Source organism: Somniosus microcephalus, chromosome 6, assembly GCF_052327205.1.
Source record: "Somniosus microcephalus isolate GS21.2 chromosome 6, FLI_Smic_1.0, whole genome shotgun sequence".
Lineage (NCBI taxonomy): Eukaryota > Metazoa > Chordata > Chondrichthyes > Squaliformes > Somniosidae > Somniosus > Somniosus microcephalus.
In genome coordinates, this window is record NC_140992.1 from 158,221,571 (window position 1) to 158,241,315 (window position 19,745).

Consider the following 19,745-nt stretch of genomic DNA (forward strand, 5'->3'; position numbering starts at 1 on the left):
CCATAATAACCCATAGCACATATCGCTTCTCCTCACCATCCTGTTCCACGTAATCATTGGGATCATTGTCTCGGCTACGAGATGTTACCTGGTTTAATGAGAAGAAAAGGAACGAGTTTGTAATAACAGCGATTACTTGATGTATAGCTGGGGGAGGGTGATTCAAGGCTGACACTGTGACATAGGCAGCTCCCACTGCAACTGTTTCAGGACTGATACCATCTGCAGCACCTGCTCCAATAATCCTCAGTTCACCCGCACACGCCACTTGATCTCAACACCAGGGATTGACCAGAACTGTATATGCATGTCTAAAATTAGCTCATCAATGCTGTTCAGGCTAGCTACAAGCACCCAATGTAATCACGGTCTATGCAAGGGGACAATCAGAAAGGAGGCGACTAACTGGCCCGTCCCGACCCCAACTCTGCTACCTGGCCTGAGAGATTTCACAATACTTGCTCTAAATTTATCTTTCACTCGTTTGGAGTTCATACCATCTGGGCCGACAGTCCTAACTAAGATTCTGAGCTTCATTTCCCCATTTCACTTCATACAGATTTCAGGCGTTTGTGACAGTGATCAAAATGACACACAGTAAGCAAGTGTAGACTGGCCAGAGCCCAACACTCCCCCGCTCCGGTCCCCTCTGCACAGCACTCCACTCACTGGGATAACTCGGGAATTGTTGGACAGCAGGTCCCGTGAGGTGACATGCCTTGTCTGATCTTCATTACACTTCACATCGAGGGTCAACTCCACCGAACATTCTGGGCAGAACTCATCACACGTACAGTCCTGGGGGCAGAGAGCAGCAACACAGTCAATACAGCCCCAGCTCCCAATCTTACACACACACACTGAACTACCGACACACAGGCCACAAACGCGCGCGCTCTCCCGCACTTCCTCCAACACACAACTCACTCCCTCCCACATACTCTCTCTAGACCCGCGAGGCACACCAACTCAGCAGCGGGGAGAGAGGTAAAAAGTAATCAGAGTGTGACGTCACAGGGGAGCAGGTAAGTGATTGGTTGGTGAGTATTTCTCTTTTTTAAACTTTAACTCTGTAGTTTATAGTTACTAGGGTCTTTTCTGGTGTAGCAGGGACTGTTGGTAGACTATACAAGCGCCTTAGAGATATCTTTAATTGGTGATAGTGAATTAATTTAAATTAATTAAAGGGTAAGTCATGCCAGGAGAGCCCAGCCCCGTGTTATGCTCCTCTTGCTCTATGTGGGAATCCAGGGACACTGCCGGTGCCCCTGATGACCACGTGTGCCGGAAATGCATCCAGCTGCGGCTACTAGCAGACCGCATTGAGGCGCTGGAGCTGCGGGTGGATGGGTTGTGGAGCATTCACGATGCTGAGAGGGACGTGGATATCACGTTTAGTGAGTTGGTCACACCGCAGGTAAGGGCTGCACAGGAAGAAAGGAAATGGGTGACCACCAGGCGGAGCAATAGAAGCAGGCAGGTAGTGCAGGAGACCCCTGTGACCATTCCCCTCTCAAACAGGTATACCGATTTGGATACTGTTGAGGGGGATGACTCACCAGGGGAAGGCAGCTGCAGCCAACTTCCTGGCACTGGGGGTGCTCCTGCTGCCCAGGAAGGGAGGAAGAAGAGTGGGAGAGCAATAGTGGTAGGGGATTCTATAGTAAGGGGAACAGATAGGCCTTTCTGTGGCCGTAGACGTGAATCCAGGATGGTTTGTTGCCTCCCTGGTGCCAGGGTCAAGGATGTCACTGAGCGGCTGCAGGGCATTCTGGAGGGGGAGGGCGAACAGCCAGAGGTCGTGGTCCACATTGGTACCAACGACATAGGTAAAAAGAGGGATGAGGTCCTGCAGCAAGAATTTAGGGAGCTAGGTGGAAGATTAAAGAGCAGGACCTCAAAGGTTGTAATCTCTGGATTACTCCCGGTGCCACGTGCTATTGAGTATAGGAATAGGAAGATAGAACAGATGAATGCGTGGCTAAAGGGATGGTGCAGGAGGGAGGGCTTTAGTTTCCTGGATCGCTGGGTCTGCTTCTGGGACAGGTGGGACTTGTACAAGTCGGACGGTTTACACCTGAACCAGAGGGGGACCAATATCCTTGCGGTGAGGTTTGCTAGCACTGCTGGGGGGGGTTTAAACTAACTTGGCAGGGGAATGGGATACAGAGTGGAACTATAGTAGGGGGTGATTTACAGCCAAATACGGAGGAAAAAACAAGTCAGCTGGGAAGGAAGAGCAAATATGTGAAGGCAAAAGGGAATATGGCAAGACTGGAAGGCATTTATTTTAATGCAAGGAGTCTTGCAAATAAGGTGGATGAACTGAAGTTGTTGTTGAACACATGGGAGTACGATATTGTTGCTAACATGGAGACATGGTTGAGGGAGTGTCAGGACTGGCAGCTCAATATTCCGGGGTATAGAATCTTCAGGCGAGACAGAGGGGGTGTTGCAATATTAATTAAGGAGTCAATTACTGCTGTAAGGAGGGATGATATATTAGCGGGTTCCTCTAATGAGGCCATATGGGTAGAACTTAAAAACAAAAAGGGGGCAAGCACCTTGCTGGGAGTGTACTATAGGCCCCCAAACAGTCAGGGGGAGATAGAGGAACAGATATGTAGGCAAATCACAGAGAAGTGCGAAAATAATAGGGTAATAATAGTGGGGGATTTCAACTTCCCCAATATTAATCGGGATAGTCAGAGTGGGAAAGGCTTAGAGGATGCAGAATTCTTAAAGTGCACCCAGGAGAGCTTTTTGAGCCAACATGCAGAAAGTCCTACAAGAGGGGGGTGGTACTGGACCTAATTCTAGGGAATGTAGCCGGGCAAGTGGTGGAAGTGTCAGTAGGAGCGCATTTTGGCGACAGTGACCATAATTCGGTGAGATTTAAGGTGGTCATGGAAAAAGACAAAGACGGCCCGGAAATAAGGGTTCTAAATTGGGGGAAGGCCGATTTTAATATGATAAGGCAGGATCTGGCCAAAGTGGACTGGGAGCAGCTACTTATAGGAAAATCCACATCAAAACAGTGGGAGACTTTCAGAAGGGAAATAGAGAGTACAACGCCAACATGTTCCTGTAAAGGTCAAGGGTGGGACCAACGAGCAAAGGGAACCTTGGATGACAGGGGATATACAAAAATGCATTAGGAAAAAAAGGGGGGCTTTTGGCAGTTACAAAAGACTAAAGATGGAGGAAGCCCTAGAGGAGTATAAAAAGTGCAGGGGCATACTTAAAAAAGAAATTAGGAGGGCGAGGAGGGGCCATGAAATAACACTGGCGAGCAAAATAAAGGAAAATCCTAAGATGTTTTATAAGTATATTAAGGGCAAGAGGATAACCAGGGAAAGGGTAGGGCCCATTAGGGACCAAAGTGGCAATCTGTGTGTGGAGCCAGATGATGTAGGCGGGGTTTTAAATGAATTTTTTGCATCTGTGTTCACTATGGAGAAAGACGATGTAGACATAGAAATCGGGCAAGGGGACTGTGACATACTTGAACATATTAGCATCGAGAGGGAGGAGGTACTAGCGGTTTTAGCAGGCCAAAAAGTGGATAAATCCCCAGGCCCGGACGAGATGTATCCCAGGCTGTTGTGTGAGGCAAAGGAGGAGATTGCAGGGGCTCTGACACAAATTTTCAGAACCTCTCTGGCCACAGGGGATGTACCAGAGGACTGGAGAACAGCTAACGTAGTACCATTATTCAAGAAGGGTAGCAGGGATAAACCAGGGAATTACAGGCCAGTGAGCCTAACATCTGTGGTAGGGAAATTATTGGAAAAAATTCTGAGGGACAAAATTAGTCTCCACTTGGAGAGGCAAGGATTAATCGGGGATAGTCAGCATGGCTTTGTCAAGGGTAAATCATGTCTGACCAATCTGATTGAATTTTTCGAGGGGGTGACTAGGTGTGTGGATGAGGGAAATGCTGTGGATGTGGTTTACATGGACTTCAGTAAAGCTTTTGACAAAGTCCCGCATAGGAGACTGGTCAAGAAGGTAAGAGCCCATGGGATCCAGGGTGCCTTGGCGCGTTGGATCCTAAACTGGCTGAGTGGCAGGAGGCAGAGGGTGATGGTCGAAGGTTGCTTTTGTGACTGGAAGCCTGTGTCCAGTGGGGTACCTCAGGGATCGGTGCTGGGTCCCTTGCTGTTTGTGATCTACATAAATGATTTGGATGAGAATGTAAAAGGTATGATCAGTAAGTTCGCAGATGACACGAAAATTGGTGGGGTGGTAAATTGCGAGGAGGAAAGCCTCAGGCTACAGGACGATATAAACGGGTTGGTCAGATGGGCGGAAAAGTGGCAAATGGAATTTAACCCTGAAAAGTGCGAGGTGATGCATTTTGGACGGACAAATAAGGCAAGGGAATACACAATGAGTGGTAGGACCCTAGGAAGTACAGAGGGACCTTGGTGTACATGTACATAGATCCCTGAAGGCAGCGGAACAGGTGGATAAGGTGGTTAAAAAGGCATATGGGATACTTGCCTCCATTAGCCGAGGCATAGAATATAAGAGCAGGGAGGTTATGATGGAGCTGTACAAAACGCTGGTGAGGCCACAGCTGGAGTACTGTGTGCAGTTCTGGTCGCCTCACTATAGGAAGGATGTGATTGCTTTGGAGAGGGTGCAGAGAAGATTCACCAGGATGTTACCTGGGATGGAGCGCCTCAGCTATGAAGAAAGACTAAACAGGCTGGGGGTTGTTTTCCTTGGAGCAAAGAAGGCTGAGGGGGGACCTGATTGAGGTGTACAAAATGATGAGGGGCATAGATAGGGTAGATAAAGAGGAACTTTTCCCCTTAGTAGGGGGGGTCAATAACAAGGGGGCATAGATTCAAGGTAAGGGGCAGGAGGTTTAGAGGGGATTTGAGGAGGAACTTTTTCACCCAGAGGGTGGTTGGAATCTGGAACTCACTGCCTGAAAGGGTGGTAGAGGCAGGAACCCTTACAACATTCAAGAAGCATTTGGATGAGCACTTGAAATGCCATTGCATACAAGGCTATGGGCCAAATGCTGGAAAATGGGATTAGACTGGACAGGGATTGATGGACGGCGCAGACACGATGGGCCGAAGGGCCTCTTTCTGTGCTGTATAACTTTATGACTCTAATGTTCACGTACCCTTGAATACTGCATCTTATCCACAATATCATCACTTGTTAGAGGAATTAATCCTGAAAAAGAATAAACATTTAGCTGAAACAGGCAACAATCTAAAAGGTTGGTCAAGAGTTTACACAGTAGTTACAGCACAGAAACAGGCCATTTGGCCCAACAAGTCCAAGCCGGTGTTTATGCTCCACACGAGCCTCCTCCCACCCCTCTTCATCACACCCTATCAGCATATCCTTCCTCCATCATGTGCTTATCTAGCTTCCCCTTAAATGTATGTGCTATTCGCTGCAGTAGTGAGTTCCACATTCTAACCACTCACTGGGTAAGTTTCTCCTGAATTCCCGATTGGATTTATTAGTGACTGTCTTATATTTATGGCCCCTAGTTCTGGTCTCCCACACAAGTGCAAACATTTTCTTCATGTCTACCCTGTCAAACCCTTTCATAATCTTAGACCCCAATTAGTTCATCCTTCAGTCTTCTGTTTTCTGAAGAAAAGAGACCCAGCCTGTTCAATCTTTCCTGATAGGTATACCCTCTCAGTTCTGGTATCATTCCAGTAAATCTTTTTTGCACCCTCTCCAGTGCCTCTATATCCTTTTTATAATATGGCGACCAGAAATGTACACAATACTCCAAGTGTGGTCTAACCAAGGTTTGGTGCATGTTTAACAGAACTTCTCTGCTTTTCAATTCTATCCCTCTAGAAATGAACCCTTTGTTTGCTTTTTTTAAATGGCCTTAATTACCTGCGATGCTACTTTGTGATTTGTGCATCTGTACCCCTAGTTTGCTTTACATCATTTAGACTCTTATTTTCCAAGGATTGTGTGGCCTCCTTATTCTTCCTATCAAAATGTAACACCTCACACTTACCTATATTGATGAAGTTCATTTGCCAATTACATGCCAATTCTGCAAGTTTATTAATGTCTTTCTGCATTAACTACACCCCCCCAATTTGGTGTAATCCGCAAATTTTGAAATTGTGCTTCCGATTCGCGAGTCTAAATCATTGATGTAAATCATGAACAACAGTGGTTCCAGCACCGATCCTTGTTGGAACACCACTTCCCACTTTTTGCCAGTCTGTTCTGCAGCCAGCTTGCTATCGATTCTGCTACTTGTTCTCTGATTCTTTTCACTGATTCCCGACCCTATTCCCACTAAACTGCTGACCATCCAACTTCCTTTTCTGGCTCCCATGCTAGCTGACATTGTTAACGGTTCTCTCTCCTCAGGTACTGTCCCCCTCTCCTTCAAATCTGCCGTCATCACCCCTCTCAAAAATCCAACCCTTGACCCACCGCCCGCCTCCCTTTCCTCTCTAAAGTCCTTGAACGTGTTCATAGAATCATAGAAATTTACAGCACAGGAGGAGGCCATTCGGCCCATCTTGTCCGTGCCGGCCGACAAAGAGCTCTCCACCCTAATCCGACTTTTCAGCACTTGATCCATAGCCTTGTAGGTTATGGCACTTCAAGTACTTTTTAAATGCGATGAGGGTTCCTGCCTCGACCACCCTTTCAGGCAGTGAGTTCCAGACCCCCACCACCCTCTGTGTGAAAACGTTTCTATTCAAATCCCTTCTAAACCTTCCACCAATTAATTTAAATCTGTGCCCCCTGGTTTTTGACCCCTCTGCTAGGGGAATTAGGTCCTTTCTATCCACTCTAACTAGGCCCCTCATAATTTTATACACCTCAATAAGGTCTCCCCTCAGCCGCCTCTGTTCCAAAGAAAACAACCCCAACCTATCCAATCTTTCCTCATAGCTAAAATTCCCCAGCCCAGGCAACATCCTCGTAAATCTCCTCTGCACCCTCTCTGATGCAATCACATCCTTCCTGTAATGTGGTGACCAGAACTGCACGCAGTATTCTAGCTGCGATCTAACTAGGGTTTTATACAGTTCAAGCATAACCTCCCTGCTCTTATATTCTATGCCTTCTTAACCACCTTATCTACCTGGCCTGCTACCTTCAGGGATCTGTGGACATGCTCTCCAAGGTCCCTTTGTTCCTCTACACTTCTCAGTGTCCTACCATTTATTGTGTATTCCCTTGCCTTGTTAGCCCTCCCTAAATGCATTACCTCGCACTTCTCCAGATTGAGTTCCATTTGCCACTGTTCTGCCCGCCTGACCAGTCCACTGATATCTTCAGGCCAGTGTCGGGAGCGGTGAGAGCAGAGTTTCAGTGACTATTTAAACTCACTTTCACGGGCTTTTTTTTCCCACAGGCCAGTGTCGGGGGCGGTGAGAGCGGAGTTTCAGTGAGTAGTTAAACTCACTTTCGCGGGCTTTTTTTCCCCACAGGCTTACCAATCTCACAGATCGGCGGCGGCGTTCCAGAGCCACGTCACGATTCAAAACGTGACGCAGGCAGGAGAAAGCAGCTGATTGGGTGAGTACGGCCAGGTGAGTATTTATACTACTCTATAGTTTGACAGTTAAGGTTCATAGTTTATAAAGTTTAGATGGTCTTAATTTTGTGGTTATAGTTTCTAAGGTCTCTGTTGTGTAGCAGAGAGTGCTCGGAAACAAGGGCCCTTGAGTACATCATTTAATTGTAGCATAATTGGTGGTATTGATTTAATTTAAATTAATTAAAGGGTAAGTCATGGCAGCAAAGCTTGGCCCCGTGGCATGCTCCTCCAGCACTATGTGGGAAATCAGGGACACTTCCTGTGTCCCTGACGACCATGTGTACGGGAAGTGTATCCAGCTGCAGCTACTGGCAGACAGCATTGCAGCACTGGAGCTGCGAATGAATACATACTGGAGCATTCGCGATGCTGAGGACGTCGTGGATATCACGTTTAATCAGTTGGTCACACCACAGGTAAAGGCTGCACAGGCAGGAAGGGAATGGGTGACCGCCAGGCAGAGTAATAGGCGCAGGCAGGTAGTGCAGGGGTCCCCTGTGGCCACCCCCCTCTCAAACAGATATACCGCTTTGGATATTGTTGGGGAGGATGGCTTATCAGGGGAAGGCAGCAGCAACCAACTTCCTGGCACCATGAGTGGTTCTGCTGCACGGGACGGGAGGAAAAAGAGCAGGAGAGCTATAGTGATAGGGGATTCTATTATAAGGGGAATAGATAGGCGTTTCTGCGGCTGCAAACGAGACTCCAGGATGGTATGTTGCCTCCCTGGCGCAAGGGTCAAGGATGTCTCGGAGCGGCTGCAGGGTATTCTGGAGGGGGAGGGTGAACAGCCAGTTGTCGTGGTGCATATAGGTACCAATGATATAGGTAAAAAACGGGATGAGGTCCTAAAAGCTGAATATAGGGAGTTAGGAGGTAAATTAAAAAATAGGACCTCAAAGATAGTAATCTCAGGATTGCTGCCAGTGCCACGTGCTATAGTCAGAGTAGAAATAGAAGGATATTTCAGATTAATACGTAGCTAGAGGAATGGTGCAAGGGGGAGGGATTCAAATTCCTGGGACATTGGAACCGGTTTTGGGGGAGGTGGGACCAGTACAAACTGGACGGTTTGCACCTGGGCAGGACTGGGACCGATGTCCTGGGGGGAGTGTTTGCTAGTGCTGTTGGGGAGGGTTTAAAACTAAAATGGCAGGGGGTTGGGAACCTGTGCAGGGAGACAGAAGAAAGGATAGAAGCAAAAGACAGGAAGGAGAAAAGCAAAAGTGGAAGTCAGAGAAATCAAGGGTGTAAATCAAACATGGCTGCAGTAAACAATAATTCTAAAAGGTCTAAGCGTGTTAAAAAAACAAGCCTGAAGGCTTTGTGGCTTAATGCGAGGAGCATTCATAAGGTGGATGAATTAGCTGCGCAAATAGATGTAAACAGATATGATATAATTGGGATTACGGAGACATGGCTCCAGGGTGACCAAGGCTGGGAATTCAACATCCAGGGGTATTCAATATTCAGGAAGGACAGGCAAAAAGGAAAAGGCGGTGGGGTAGCATTGCTGGTTAAAGAGGAGATTAACACAATAGTAAGGAAGGATATTAGCTCTGATGATGTGGAATAGATAAGGGAGAACCAGTGGATGTGGTGTATTTGGATTTTCAGAAGGCTTTCAATAAGGTCCCGCATAAGAGACTAGCGTGCAAAGTTAAAGCACATGGGATTGGGGGTAAGGTACTGACTTGGATAGAAAACTGGTTGGCAGACAGGAAGCAAAGAGTTGGAATAAACGGGTCTTTTTCTAGTGGGGTACCGCAGGGATCGGTGCTAGGACCCCAGTTATTCACAATATATATTAATGATCTAGACGAGGGAACTAGATGTAATATCTCCAAGTTTGTAGATGACACAAAGCTGGGTAGGCGTGTGTGCTGTGAGGAGGATGCAGAGAAACTCCAGTGCGATTTGGACAGGTTGAGCGATTGGGCAGATGCAGTATAATGTGGATAAATGCGAGGTTATCCACTTTGGTGGCAAAAACAGGAAGGCAGATTATTATCTGAACGGCAATAGATTGGGAAAAGGGCAAGTTCAACGAGACCTGGGTGTCCTTGTGCACCTGTCACTGAAGGTAAGCATGCAGGTGCAGCAGGCGGTTAAGGCGGCAAATGGTATGCTGGCCTTCATAGCGAGAGGATTTGCATACATGAGCAAGGATGTCTTGCTGCAGTTGTACAGGGCCTTGGTGAGACCACACCTTGAGTATTGTGTGCAGTTTTGGTCGCCTTATCTGAGGAAGGATGTTCTTGCCATGGAGGGAGTGCAGCGAAGATTCACCAGACTGATACCTGGGATGGCAGGAATGACGTATGAAGAGACATTGGGTCGATTAGGCTTATATTCGCTAGAGTTTAGAAGAATGAGAGGGGATCTCATTGAAACTTATAAAATTCTAACAGGACTAGACAGACTAGATGCAGGAAGGATGTTCCTGATGGCGGGGGAGTCCAGAACCAGGGGTCACAGTCCAAGGATAAGCAGTAAGCCATTTAGTACTGAGATGAGGAGAAATATCTTCACCCAGAGAGTGGTGAACCTGTGGAATTCTCTACCACAGAAGACAGTTGAGGCCAATTCATTAAATATATTCAAGAAGGAGTTAGATATATTTCTTAAAGGCTAAGGGGATCAAGGGATATGGGGAGAAAGCAGGGACAGGGTACTGAATTTGGATGATCAGCCATGATCGCATTGAATGGTGGAGCAGGCTCGAGGGGCCGAATGGCCTACTCCTGCTACTATCTTCTGTTTTCCTGAAATCTGCAGCTTTCTTCTTCATTATCAACCACATGGCCAATTTTTGTATCATCTGCAAACTTCTTAATCATACTTCCTACATTCAAGTCATTGATATATACCACAAAAAAGCAAAGGACCCAGTACTGAGCCTTGCGGAACCCTACTCGAACAGCCTTCCAGTCACAAAAACACCCTTCAACCATTACCCAGTTTCCTGCCTCTGAGCCAATTTTGGATCCAACTTGCCACTTTGCCTTGGCTCCCACGGGCTTTTACTTGCGTCACCAGTCTGCCATGCGGGACCTCATCAAAAGCCTTGCTAAAATCCATATAGACTACATCAAACACACTACCCTCATCGACGCTCATTGTTGCCGCCTCAAAAAAATTCAATCAAGTTAGTCAGACACGACCTTCCGTTAGCAAATCCATGCTGGCTGTTCCTGATTAATCAGTGTCTTTCTAAATGAAGATTTATCACGTCCCTCAGAATTTTTCCAATAATTTTCCCACCACTGAGGTTAGGCTGACTGGCCTGTAATTACTCGGTCTATCCCTTTCTCCCTTTTTAAAACAACGGTACCACGTTAGCAGTCCTCCAGCACCGCATCTATAGCCAGAGAGGATTGGAAAATAATGGTCAGAGCCTCTGCTATTTCCTCTCTTAGTTCTAACAGTCTGGGATACATATTTCATCCAGGCCTGGGGATTTATCCACTTTTAAAGATGGTAAACCCCTTAATACTTCCTCTTTCACTATGTTTATTTCATCTAATATTTCACACTCCTCCTCTTCCGCTTCCACACACAGGTTACCTTTATGGTCTCTGATCGGCCCTACTCTTAGTTTAGTTATCCTCTTGCTCTTAATGTATTCATAAAACATCTTTGGGTTTTCTTTGATTTTACTTGCCAATATTTATTCATGCCTTCTCTTTACTTTCCTTATTTCCTTTTTAATTTCACCCCTGCACTTCCTATACTCCTCTCGACTTTCTGCAGTAGAGTCCTCGGTATCTGTCATAAGCTTCCCTTTTTTTCTTTATCCTACCCTGTATGCTCCTTGACATCCAGGGAGCTCTAGATTTGTTATCGCCTCCCAAATCTATGCCCATCTTTTCTGCAACTCCATGTTTGAATCCCTCCAATCAGATTTCTGCCCCTGCCACAGTACTGAAACGGCTCTCATCAAAGTCACAAATGACATCCTTTGTGACTGTGACAAAGGTAAACTATCCCTCCTCGTCCTGTCTGCAGCCTTTGACATGGTTGACCACTCCATCCTTCTCCAACGACTCTCCACCGTCGTGCAGCTGGGTGGGGCTACACTCGCCTGGTTCCATTCTTATCTATCTAACCGTAGCCAGAGAATCACCTGCAATGGCTTCTCTTCCCACTCCCGCATCATTACCCCTGGTGTCCCCCAAGGATCTATCCTTGGCCCCCTCCTATTTCTCATCTCCATGCTGCCCCTTGGCGACATCATCCAAAAACACAGCGTCAGTTTCCCACATGTACGCTGACGACACCCAGTTCTACCTCACCACCACTTCTCTCGATCCCTCCACAGTCTCTAAATTGTCAGACTGCTTGTCCGACATCTAGTACTGGATGAGCAGATATTTTCTCCAATTAAATATTGGGAAGACCGAAGCCATTGTCTTCGGTCCCCGCCACAAACTCGTTCCCTAGCCACTGACTCCATCCCTCTCCCTAACATCTGTCTGAGGCTGAACCACACTGTTCGCAACCTTGGTGCCATATTTGACCCTGAAATGAGCTTCCAACCACATAGCCGCAGCATAACAAAGACCGCTTATTTCCACCTCAGTAACATTGCCCGTCTCCGCCCTTGCCTCAGCACATCGGCTGCTGAAACCCTCATCCATGCCTTTGTTACCTCTAGACTTGACTATTCCAACACTCTCCTGGCTGGCCTCCCACGTTCGCCCCGAAGTAAACTTGAGGTCATCCAAAACTCAGCTGTCTATCCAGCATGATAGCCGGGATGTTGCCTTTGCTGTATCCAGTGTGCTCAGCCATTTCTTGATATCACGTGGAGTGAATCAAATTGGCTGGCGACTGGCTTCTGTGGTGGTGGGGACTCAGGAGAAGGCCGACATGGATCATCCACTTGGTACTTCTGGCTGAAGATGGTTGCAAATGCTTCAGCCTTGTCTTTTGCACTCACGTGTTGGGCTCCACCATCATTGAGGATGTCAGATTCATGGAGCCTCCTCCTCCCGCTAGTTGTTTAATGGTCCACCACCATTCATGACTGGATGTGGCAGAACTGCAGAGCTTTGATTTGATTCATTGATTGTGGGATCGCTTAGCCCTGTCTATAGCATGCTGTTTCCGCTGTTTAGCATGCATGTGTTGCAGCTTCCCCAGGTCGGCACCTCATTTTTAGATACGCCTGGTGCTGCTCCTGGCATGCTCTTCTACACTCCTTATTGAACCAGGGTTGGTCCCCTGGCATGGCAGTAATGGTAGTGTGAGGGATATGCTGGGCCCTGTGGTTACAGAGTGTAGTGAATACAATTCTGTTGCTGATGAGCCACAGCGCCTCATGGATGCCCAGTTTTGAGCTGCTAGATCTGTTCTGAATCCATCCCATTGAGTACGGCGGTAGTGCCACACAACACGATGGAGGATATTCTCAGTGTGAAGACGGGACTTCGTCTCCACAATGACTGTGCGGTGGTCACTGCTACCAATACGGTCATGGACAGATGCATCTGCGACAGGTAGATTCGTGAGGAGAGGTCAAGTAGGTTTTTCCCCTTGTATTGAATATTACATAGAATGGAGCACGTGATGTGTTACTGTTGCGAGATGTGGGAGCCAGTGAACCCCATTGAGGCTCACGGTGATTACGTCTGTGACAAGTGTCTGCTGCTACAGGAACTCCAGCTCCGTGTTGATGAGCTGGAGTCTGAGCTTCAGACACTGTGACACATCAGGGAGGGGGAGAAGTACCTGGACTCTGTATCAGGACGTGGTCACACCTATGAAGTTAAGTAATTCAGATGTAGCCCATGGTCAGGGACAGGACGGTGTGACTACGAGTGAGGCAGGTACGGGGATCCAGGAGGTAGAGCTGGAGGAGCCGCAGCCCTTGCTCTTGACCAACAGGTTCGAGGTTCTTACTCCCTGTGGGGACAGGAGCAGGGACTGCAGGGAGGATGAGCAACCATGGAACGGGGGGGCCATTCAAGAGGGGGGAGTAAATAGAAATGTTGTAGTGGTAGGGGATAGTATTATTAGGGGGATAGATAAGAGTTCTCTGCAGCCGAGAGCAAGAGTCCCGAAGGCTGTGTTGCCTACCCGGTGCCAGGGTTAAGGACATCTCCTCTGGGCTGGAAAGAAACTTGCAGTGGGAGGGGGTGGATCCAGTTGTCGTGGTCCATGTTGGTACAAACGACGTAGATAGGACTAGGAAGCCGGTTCTGTTAAATGAGTATGAGCAGCTAGGGGTCAAATTAAAAAACAGAACCTCAAGGGTAATAATCTCTGGATTACCTGAGCCACGAGCGAATTTGGCTAGGACAAATAAAATTAGAGAGTTAAATGCGTGGCTCAAAGACTGGTGTGGGAGAAATGGGTTTTGCTTCCTGGGGCACTGGCACCAGTACTGGGGCAGGAGGGAGCTGTTCCGTTGGGACGGGCTTCACTTGGCCAGTGCTGGGACTAGAGTCCTGGCGGATCATATAACTAGGGCTGTAGAGAGGGCTTTAAACTAACTAGCGGGGGGGAGGTTCCTAGAGAGCAAATAATAAAAATGACAACAGAGAAGGTCATAGACTTAGGTAGCAGTGCGGAAATTAAAAACCAGAGCGTGTCAGGAAGGGGCAGAAGGTATGGAGTAAAAGGTAAAGTAATAAAAAGGGCAAAAGCAGGAACTAAGTGTCACAAAACATATTTGAAAGTTCTCTATCTGAATGCACGTAGCATTCGTAACAAAATAGACGAGTTAATGGCACAAATAACTACATATGGGTATGATCTTGTGGCCATTACAGAAACATGGCTGCAGGGTGACAATGCCTGGGAATTAAACATACCAGGTTATTTAACGATCAGGAGGGACAGGCAGGAAGGAAGGGGAGGTGGGGTGGCTATGTTAATAAAGGACGGAATCACTGTAATACAGAGAAATGATATTGGGTCAAAAGATCAGGATAATGAAACAGTTTGGGTGGAGGTAAGGAATAATAAAGGGAAAAAAACACTAGTGGGCGTAGTCTATAGGCCTCCGAACAGTTGCAACTCTGTTGGACGGAGTATCAATCAGGAAATAGTTGAGGCTTGTAATAAGGGAACATCTATAATTATGGGGGATTTTAACTATCATATTAATTGGACAAATCAAATTGGGCAGGGCTGCCTTGAGGAAGAGTTCATTGAGTGTATTAGGGATGGGTTTCTTGAGCAGTATGTAACTGAACCGACCAGGGGGCAAGCAACCTTAGATCTGGTCCTGTGTAACGAGACAGGATTAATTAAAAATGTCCTAGTAAAGGATCCCCTTGGAATGAGTGACCATAACATGGTTGAATTCCATATTCAATTAGAGGGTGAGAAGGTTGGATCTCAAACAAGTGTGCTAAGCTTGAATAAAGGAGACTATGAAGGTATGAGAGCGGAATTGAGTAGAGTGGATTGGGAAAATAGATTAAAGGGTAAGACGATACATGATCAGTGGTGTACATTTAAAGGAGTTATTTTACAACTTCCAAAAAATATATATTCCACTGAGAAGACAAGGGTGTAAAAGAAAAGACCGCCATCCGTGGCTAAGTAAAGAAATTAAGGATAGTATTCGACTAAAAACAAGGGCATATAAGGTAGCCAAATCTAGTGGGAGGATAGAGGATTGGGAAAACTTTAAAAGACAGCAAAAAATAACAAAAAGATTGATTAAGAAAGGGAAGATAGATTATGAAAGTAAATTAGCAAAAAATATAAAAACAGATAGTAAGAGTCTTTATAGTTATATAAAAAGAAAAAGGGTGGCTAAAGTAAATGTTGGTCCCTTAGAGGATGAGACTGGGAAATTTATGGTGGGAAATATGGAGATGGCAAAAACACTGAATGAATATTTTATATCAGTCTTTACAGTAGAAGACACTAAGAATATCCCAACACTGGACAAACAGGGGGCTATAGGGGGGGGAGGAGCTAAACACGATCAAAATCACTAAGGAAGTGGTACTTGGTAAAATAATGGGACTCAAGGCGGATAAATCACCTGGACCTGATGGCTTGCATCCTAGGGTCTTGAGGGAAGTGGCGGTAGGGATTGTGGATGCATTGGTAATAATTTTCCAAAACTCCCTGGACTCAGCAAAGGTCCCGGCAGACTGGAAAACTGCTAATGTAACGCCCTTATTTAAAAAGGGCAGTAGACAGAAGGCTGGAAACTATCGACCGGTTAGCCTAACATCTGTGGTAGGTAAAATATTGGAGTCCATTATTAAGGAGACAGTAACAGGACATTTGGATAATCATAATTTAATAGGACAAAGTCAGCATGGTTTTATGAAGGGGAAGTCATGCTTGACAAATTTGTTGGAGTTCTTTGAGGAAGTAACGTATAGGGTGGATAAAGGGGAACCAGTGGACGTAGTGTATTTAGACTTCCAAAAGGCATTTGACAAGGTGCCACACAAAAGATTATTGCTTAAGATAAAAAATCACGGGATTGGGGGTAATATTTTGGCATGGATAGAGGATTGGCTATCTAACAGAAGGCAGAGAGTTGGGATAAATGGTTCCTTCTCGGACTGGCAATCAGTAACTAGTGGTGTTCCACAGGGGTCAGTGCTGGGTCCCCAACTCTTTACAATCTATATTAACGATTTGGAGGAGGGGACCGAGTGTAACATATCAAAGTTTGCAGATGATACTAAGATGGGAGGGAAAGTAGTAAGTGAGGAGGACATAAAAAACCTGCAAGGGGACATAGACAGGCTAAGTAAGTGGGCAGAGATTTGGCAGATGGAATACAATACTGGAAAGTGTGAGGTTATGCACTTTGGCAGGAAAAATCATAGAGCAAGTTATTATCTTATTGGCAAGAAACTGGAAAGTACTGAAGTACAAAGGGATCTGGGGGTCCTGGTGCACGAAACTCAAAAGGTTAGTATGCAGGTGCAGCAAGTGATTAAGAAGGCCAATGGAATGTTGGCTTTCATTGCTAGGGGGATAGAATATAAAAATAGGGAGGTATTGCTTCAGTTGTACAAGGTATTGGTGAGACCGCACCTGGAATACTGCGTACAGTTTTGGTGTCCATACTTAAGAAAGGACATACTTGCTCTCGAGTCAGTACAAAGAAGGTTCACTCGGTTAATCCCGGGGATGGACATATGAGGAGAGGTTGAGTAGATTGGGACTCTACTCATTGGAGTTCAGAAGAATGAGAGGCGATCTTATTGAAACATATAAGATTGTGAAGGGGTTGGATCGGGTGGATGCGGGGAGGATGTTCCCGATGATGGGTGAAACTAGAACTAGGGGGCATAGTCTTAGAATAAGGGGCTGCTCTTTCAAAACTGAGATGAGGAGGAACTACTTCACTCAGAGGGTGGTAGGTCCATGGAATATGCTGCCCCAAAAAGCTGTAGAAGCTACATCATTACATAAATTTAAAACAGAAATAGACAGTTTCCTAGAAGTAAAGGGTTACGGGGAGCGGGCAGGAATTTGGACATGAGTCTAGGTTCGGATCGGTCATGGCCCTGTGGGTAGCGGAGCGGGCCCAGGGGCCGTGTAGCCTGATCCTGCTCCTATTTCGTGTGTCTAATTCTGTTAGATTCAGGAGATGGTTCTGTGATAGTAGATTGGCGGTTAGGATCAGATCAGCCATGATCTTATTGAATGGCGGAGCAGGCTCGAGGGGCCGATTGGCCTACTCCTACTCCTATTTCTTGTGTTATGTTCTTATTGGTTCTCTCACCACCTGTCGCAGGCCCAGACTGGCAGTTATGTCCTTCAGAGCTCGGTCAGCAGTGGTGCTACCAGGCCACTATTAGTGATGGACATTGAGGTCCCCCACCCAGAGTAAATTCTGTGCCCTTGCTACTCTCAGTGCTTCTTCCAAGTGGTGTTCAACATGGAGGAGTACTGATTCATCAGCTGAGGGAGGGCGGTAGTTGGTAATCAGCAGGAGGTTTCCTTGTCCATGCTTGACCTGAAGCCATGAGACTTCATGGGGTCCGGAGTCAATGTTGAGGACTCCCAGTGCCACTGCTTCCCGACTGTAAATCACTGTACCACCCCCCCTGCCGGTGGGACAGGACATACCCAGGGATGGTGATGGAGGAGTTTGGGATATTGGCTGAAAGGTATGATTCTGTGAGTATGACTTGTCTGTGGGACAGTTCTCCCAATTTTGGCCCAAGTCCCCAGATGTTGGTGAGGAGGGCCGGGCGGGGCTGACCGGGCGGGGCTGACTGGGCGGGGCTGACCGGGCTGGCCGGGCGGGGCTGACCGGGCGGGGCTGGCCGGGCGGGGCTGACCGGGCTGGGCTGACCGGGCGGGGCTGACCGGGCTGGCCGGGCGGGGCTGACCGGGCGGGGCTGGCCGGGCTGGGCTGGCCGGGCGGGGCTGGCCGGGCTGGGCTGACCGGGCGGGGCTGGCCGGGCGGGGCTGACCGGGCGGGGCTGACCGGGCGGGGCTGGCCGGGCGGGGCTGGCCGGGCGGGGCTGACCGGGCTGTGCCGTTGCCGCTGCCGGGTGGTCCGTCCGCTTTCTTTCTTATATTATGTTACAACTGAGTGTCTTGCTGGGCCATTTCGGAGGGCAGTTAAGAGTCAACCACATTGCTGTGGGTCTGGAGTCACATATAGGCCAGACCAGGTAAGGACGGCAGATTTCCTTCCCTAATGGACATAAGTGAACGAGATGGGTTTTTACGACAATCCGATAGTTTCATGGTCACCGTTACTGATGCTAGCTTTTTATTCCAGAATTATTTAATTCACTGAATTTAAATTCCCCAGCTGCCGTGGTGGGATTTGAACTCACGTCTCTGGATCATTAGGCCAGGCCTCTGGATTACTAACCCAGTGACATTACCACTCTGCAGTGGGTGACTCATCTCCTGCCTTCCCAAAGCCTTTCCACCATCTACAAGGCACAAGTCAGGAGTGTGATGGAATACTCTCCACTTGCCTGGATGAGTGCAGCTCCAACAACACTCAAGAAGCTCGACACCATCCAGGATAAAGCAGCCTGCTTGATTGGCGCTCCATCCACCACCTTAAACAATCAAGCCCTCCACCACCGGCGTACCGTGGCTACAGTGTGTGCCATCTACTAGATGCACTGCAGCAACTCGCCAAGGCTTCTTCGGCAGCACCTCCCAAACCCGCAACCTCTTCTACCGAGAAGGACAAGGCCAGCAGGTGCATGGGAACACCGCCACCTCCAAGTCACACACCATCCTGACAGAGATATATCACCGTTCCTTCATCGTCGCTGGGTCAAAATCCTGGAACTCCCTCCCTAACAGCACTGTGGGAGTACCTTCACCACACGGACTGCAGCGGTTCAAGAAGGTGGCTCACCACCACCTTCTCAAGGGCATCTAGGGATGGGCAATAAGTGCTGGCCTTGGCGGCGATACCCACATCCCAAGAATGAATAAAAAAGCCCTCCCAGCCCCTTGTACATTAGTGGAGTGATCAAATGGTTTGGACCACACTTACCGATTCTGTGTGCAATAAATTCATCATGGAGAACTGAGGAATTCGCATCGATCTGAACCCAGTCAATCGCTGCAACACAACACAAATCAGGGAGCAGCTCACACAGTAACAGAGATCATGCAGAGAGAGAGGCAGGGAGACAGAGTGTGAGAAAGAGTGTGAGCGAGCGAGAGAGTGTGAGCGCGAGTGAGCAAGAGCGAGAGCGTGCAGGAGTGAGTGCGAGAGAGAGAGCGTGCAGGAGTGAGTGCGAGAGAGAGAGCGTGCAGGAGTGAGTGCGAGAGAGAGAGCGTGCAGGAGTGAGTGCGAGAGAGAGAGCGTGCAGGAGTGAGTGGGAGCGAGAGAGCGTGAAGGAGCGAGTGCGAGCAAGAGAGTTGGGAGGACTCGTAAAAATCAACATTTCATTGTGCAGTACACGTCTGCTGCATATAAGACAAATAAAATTGAATTGAATTGAATTGCGAGCGAGTGCTAGTGAGCGAGTGAGAGTGTGCAGGAGCAAATGTGAAAGGGCGAGGGAGAGTGAGACAGAATATAAAATTACCCAAAGTCGCCACTTCTGCCATGAGAACTCGCCGCAAGGCATTTGCTACTCTGCAAAAAAAAATCAAGATCAGCAAGACAGCCTCCAGTCCTCACCCCCCCAGTCCTCACCACCACCCCCCAGTCCTCACTCCCCACCTCCCAGTCCACACACCCCGCTCCCCCAGTCCTCAC

General features: G+C 47.7%; 2 protein-coding genes across 4 annotated transcripts in view; both read right to left on the minus strand.

Moving 5' to 3' along the window:
* Positions 1-19,652, minus strand: part of polr2c (RNA polymerase II subunit C) — a 22,214-nt gene extending 2,562 nt beyond the window's left edge. Inside the window, exons 1-5 of the mRNA XM_085989544.1 lie at positions 19,573-19,652; positions 19,032-19,100; positions 5,144-5,196; positions 670-798; positions 7-88 (exon numbers count right to left, since the gene is read on the minus strand). Of these exons, the coding sequence (XP_085845670.1) occupies positions 7-88; positions 670-798; positions 5,144-5,196; positions 19,032-19,100; positions 19,573-19,594 (355 nt within the window). The 5' untranslated portion in view covers positions 19,595-19,652. The remainder of the gene's footprint in view (positions 1-6; positions 89-669; positions 799-5,143; positions 5,197-19,031; positions 19,101-19,572) is intronic.
* Positions 1-19,745, minus strand: part of ccdc102a (coiled-coil domain containing 102A) — a 778,838-nt gene that overhangs the window by 192,813 nt on the left and 566,280 nt on the right. The gene's annotated exons all lie outside the window — the stretch shown is intronic.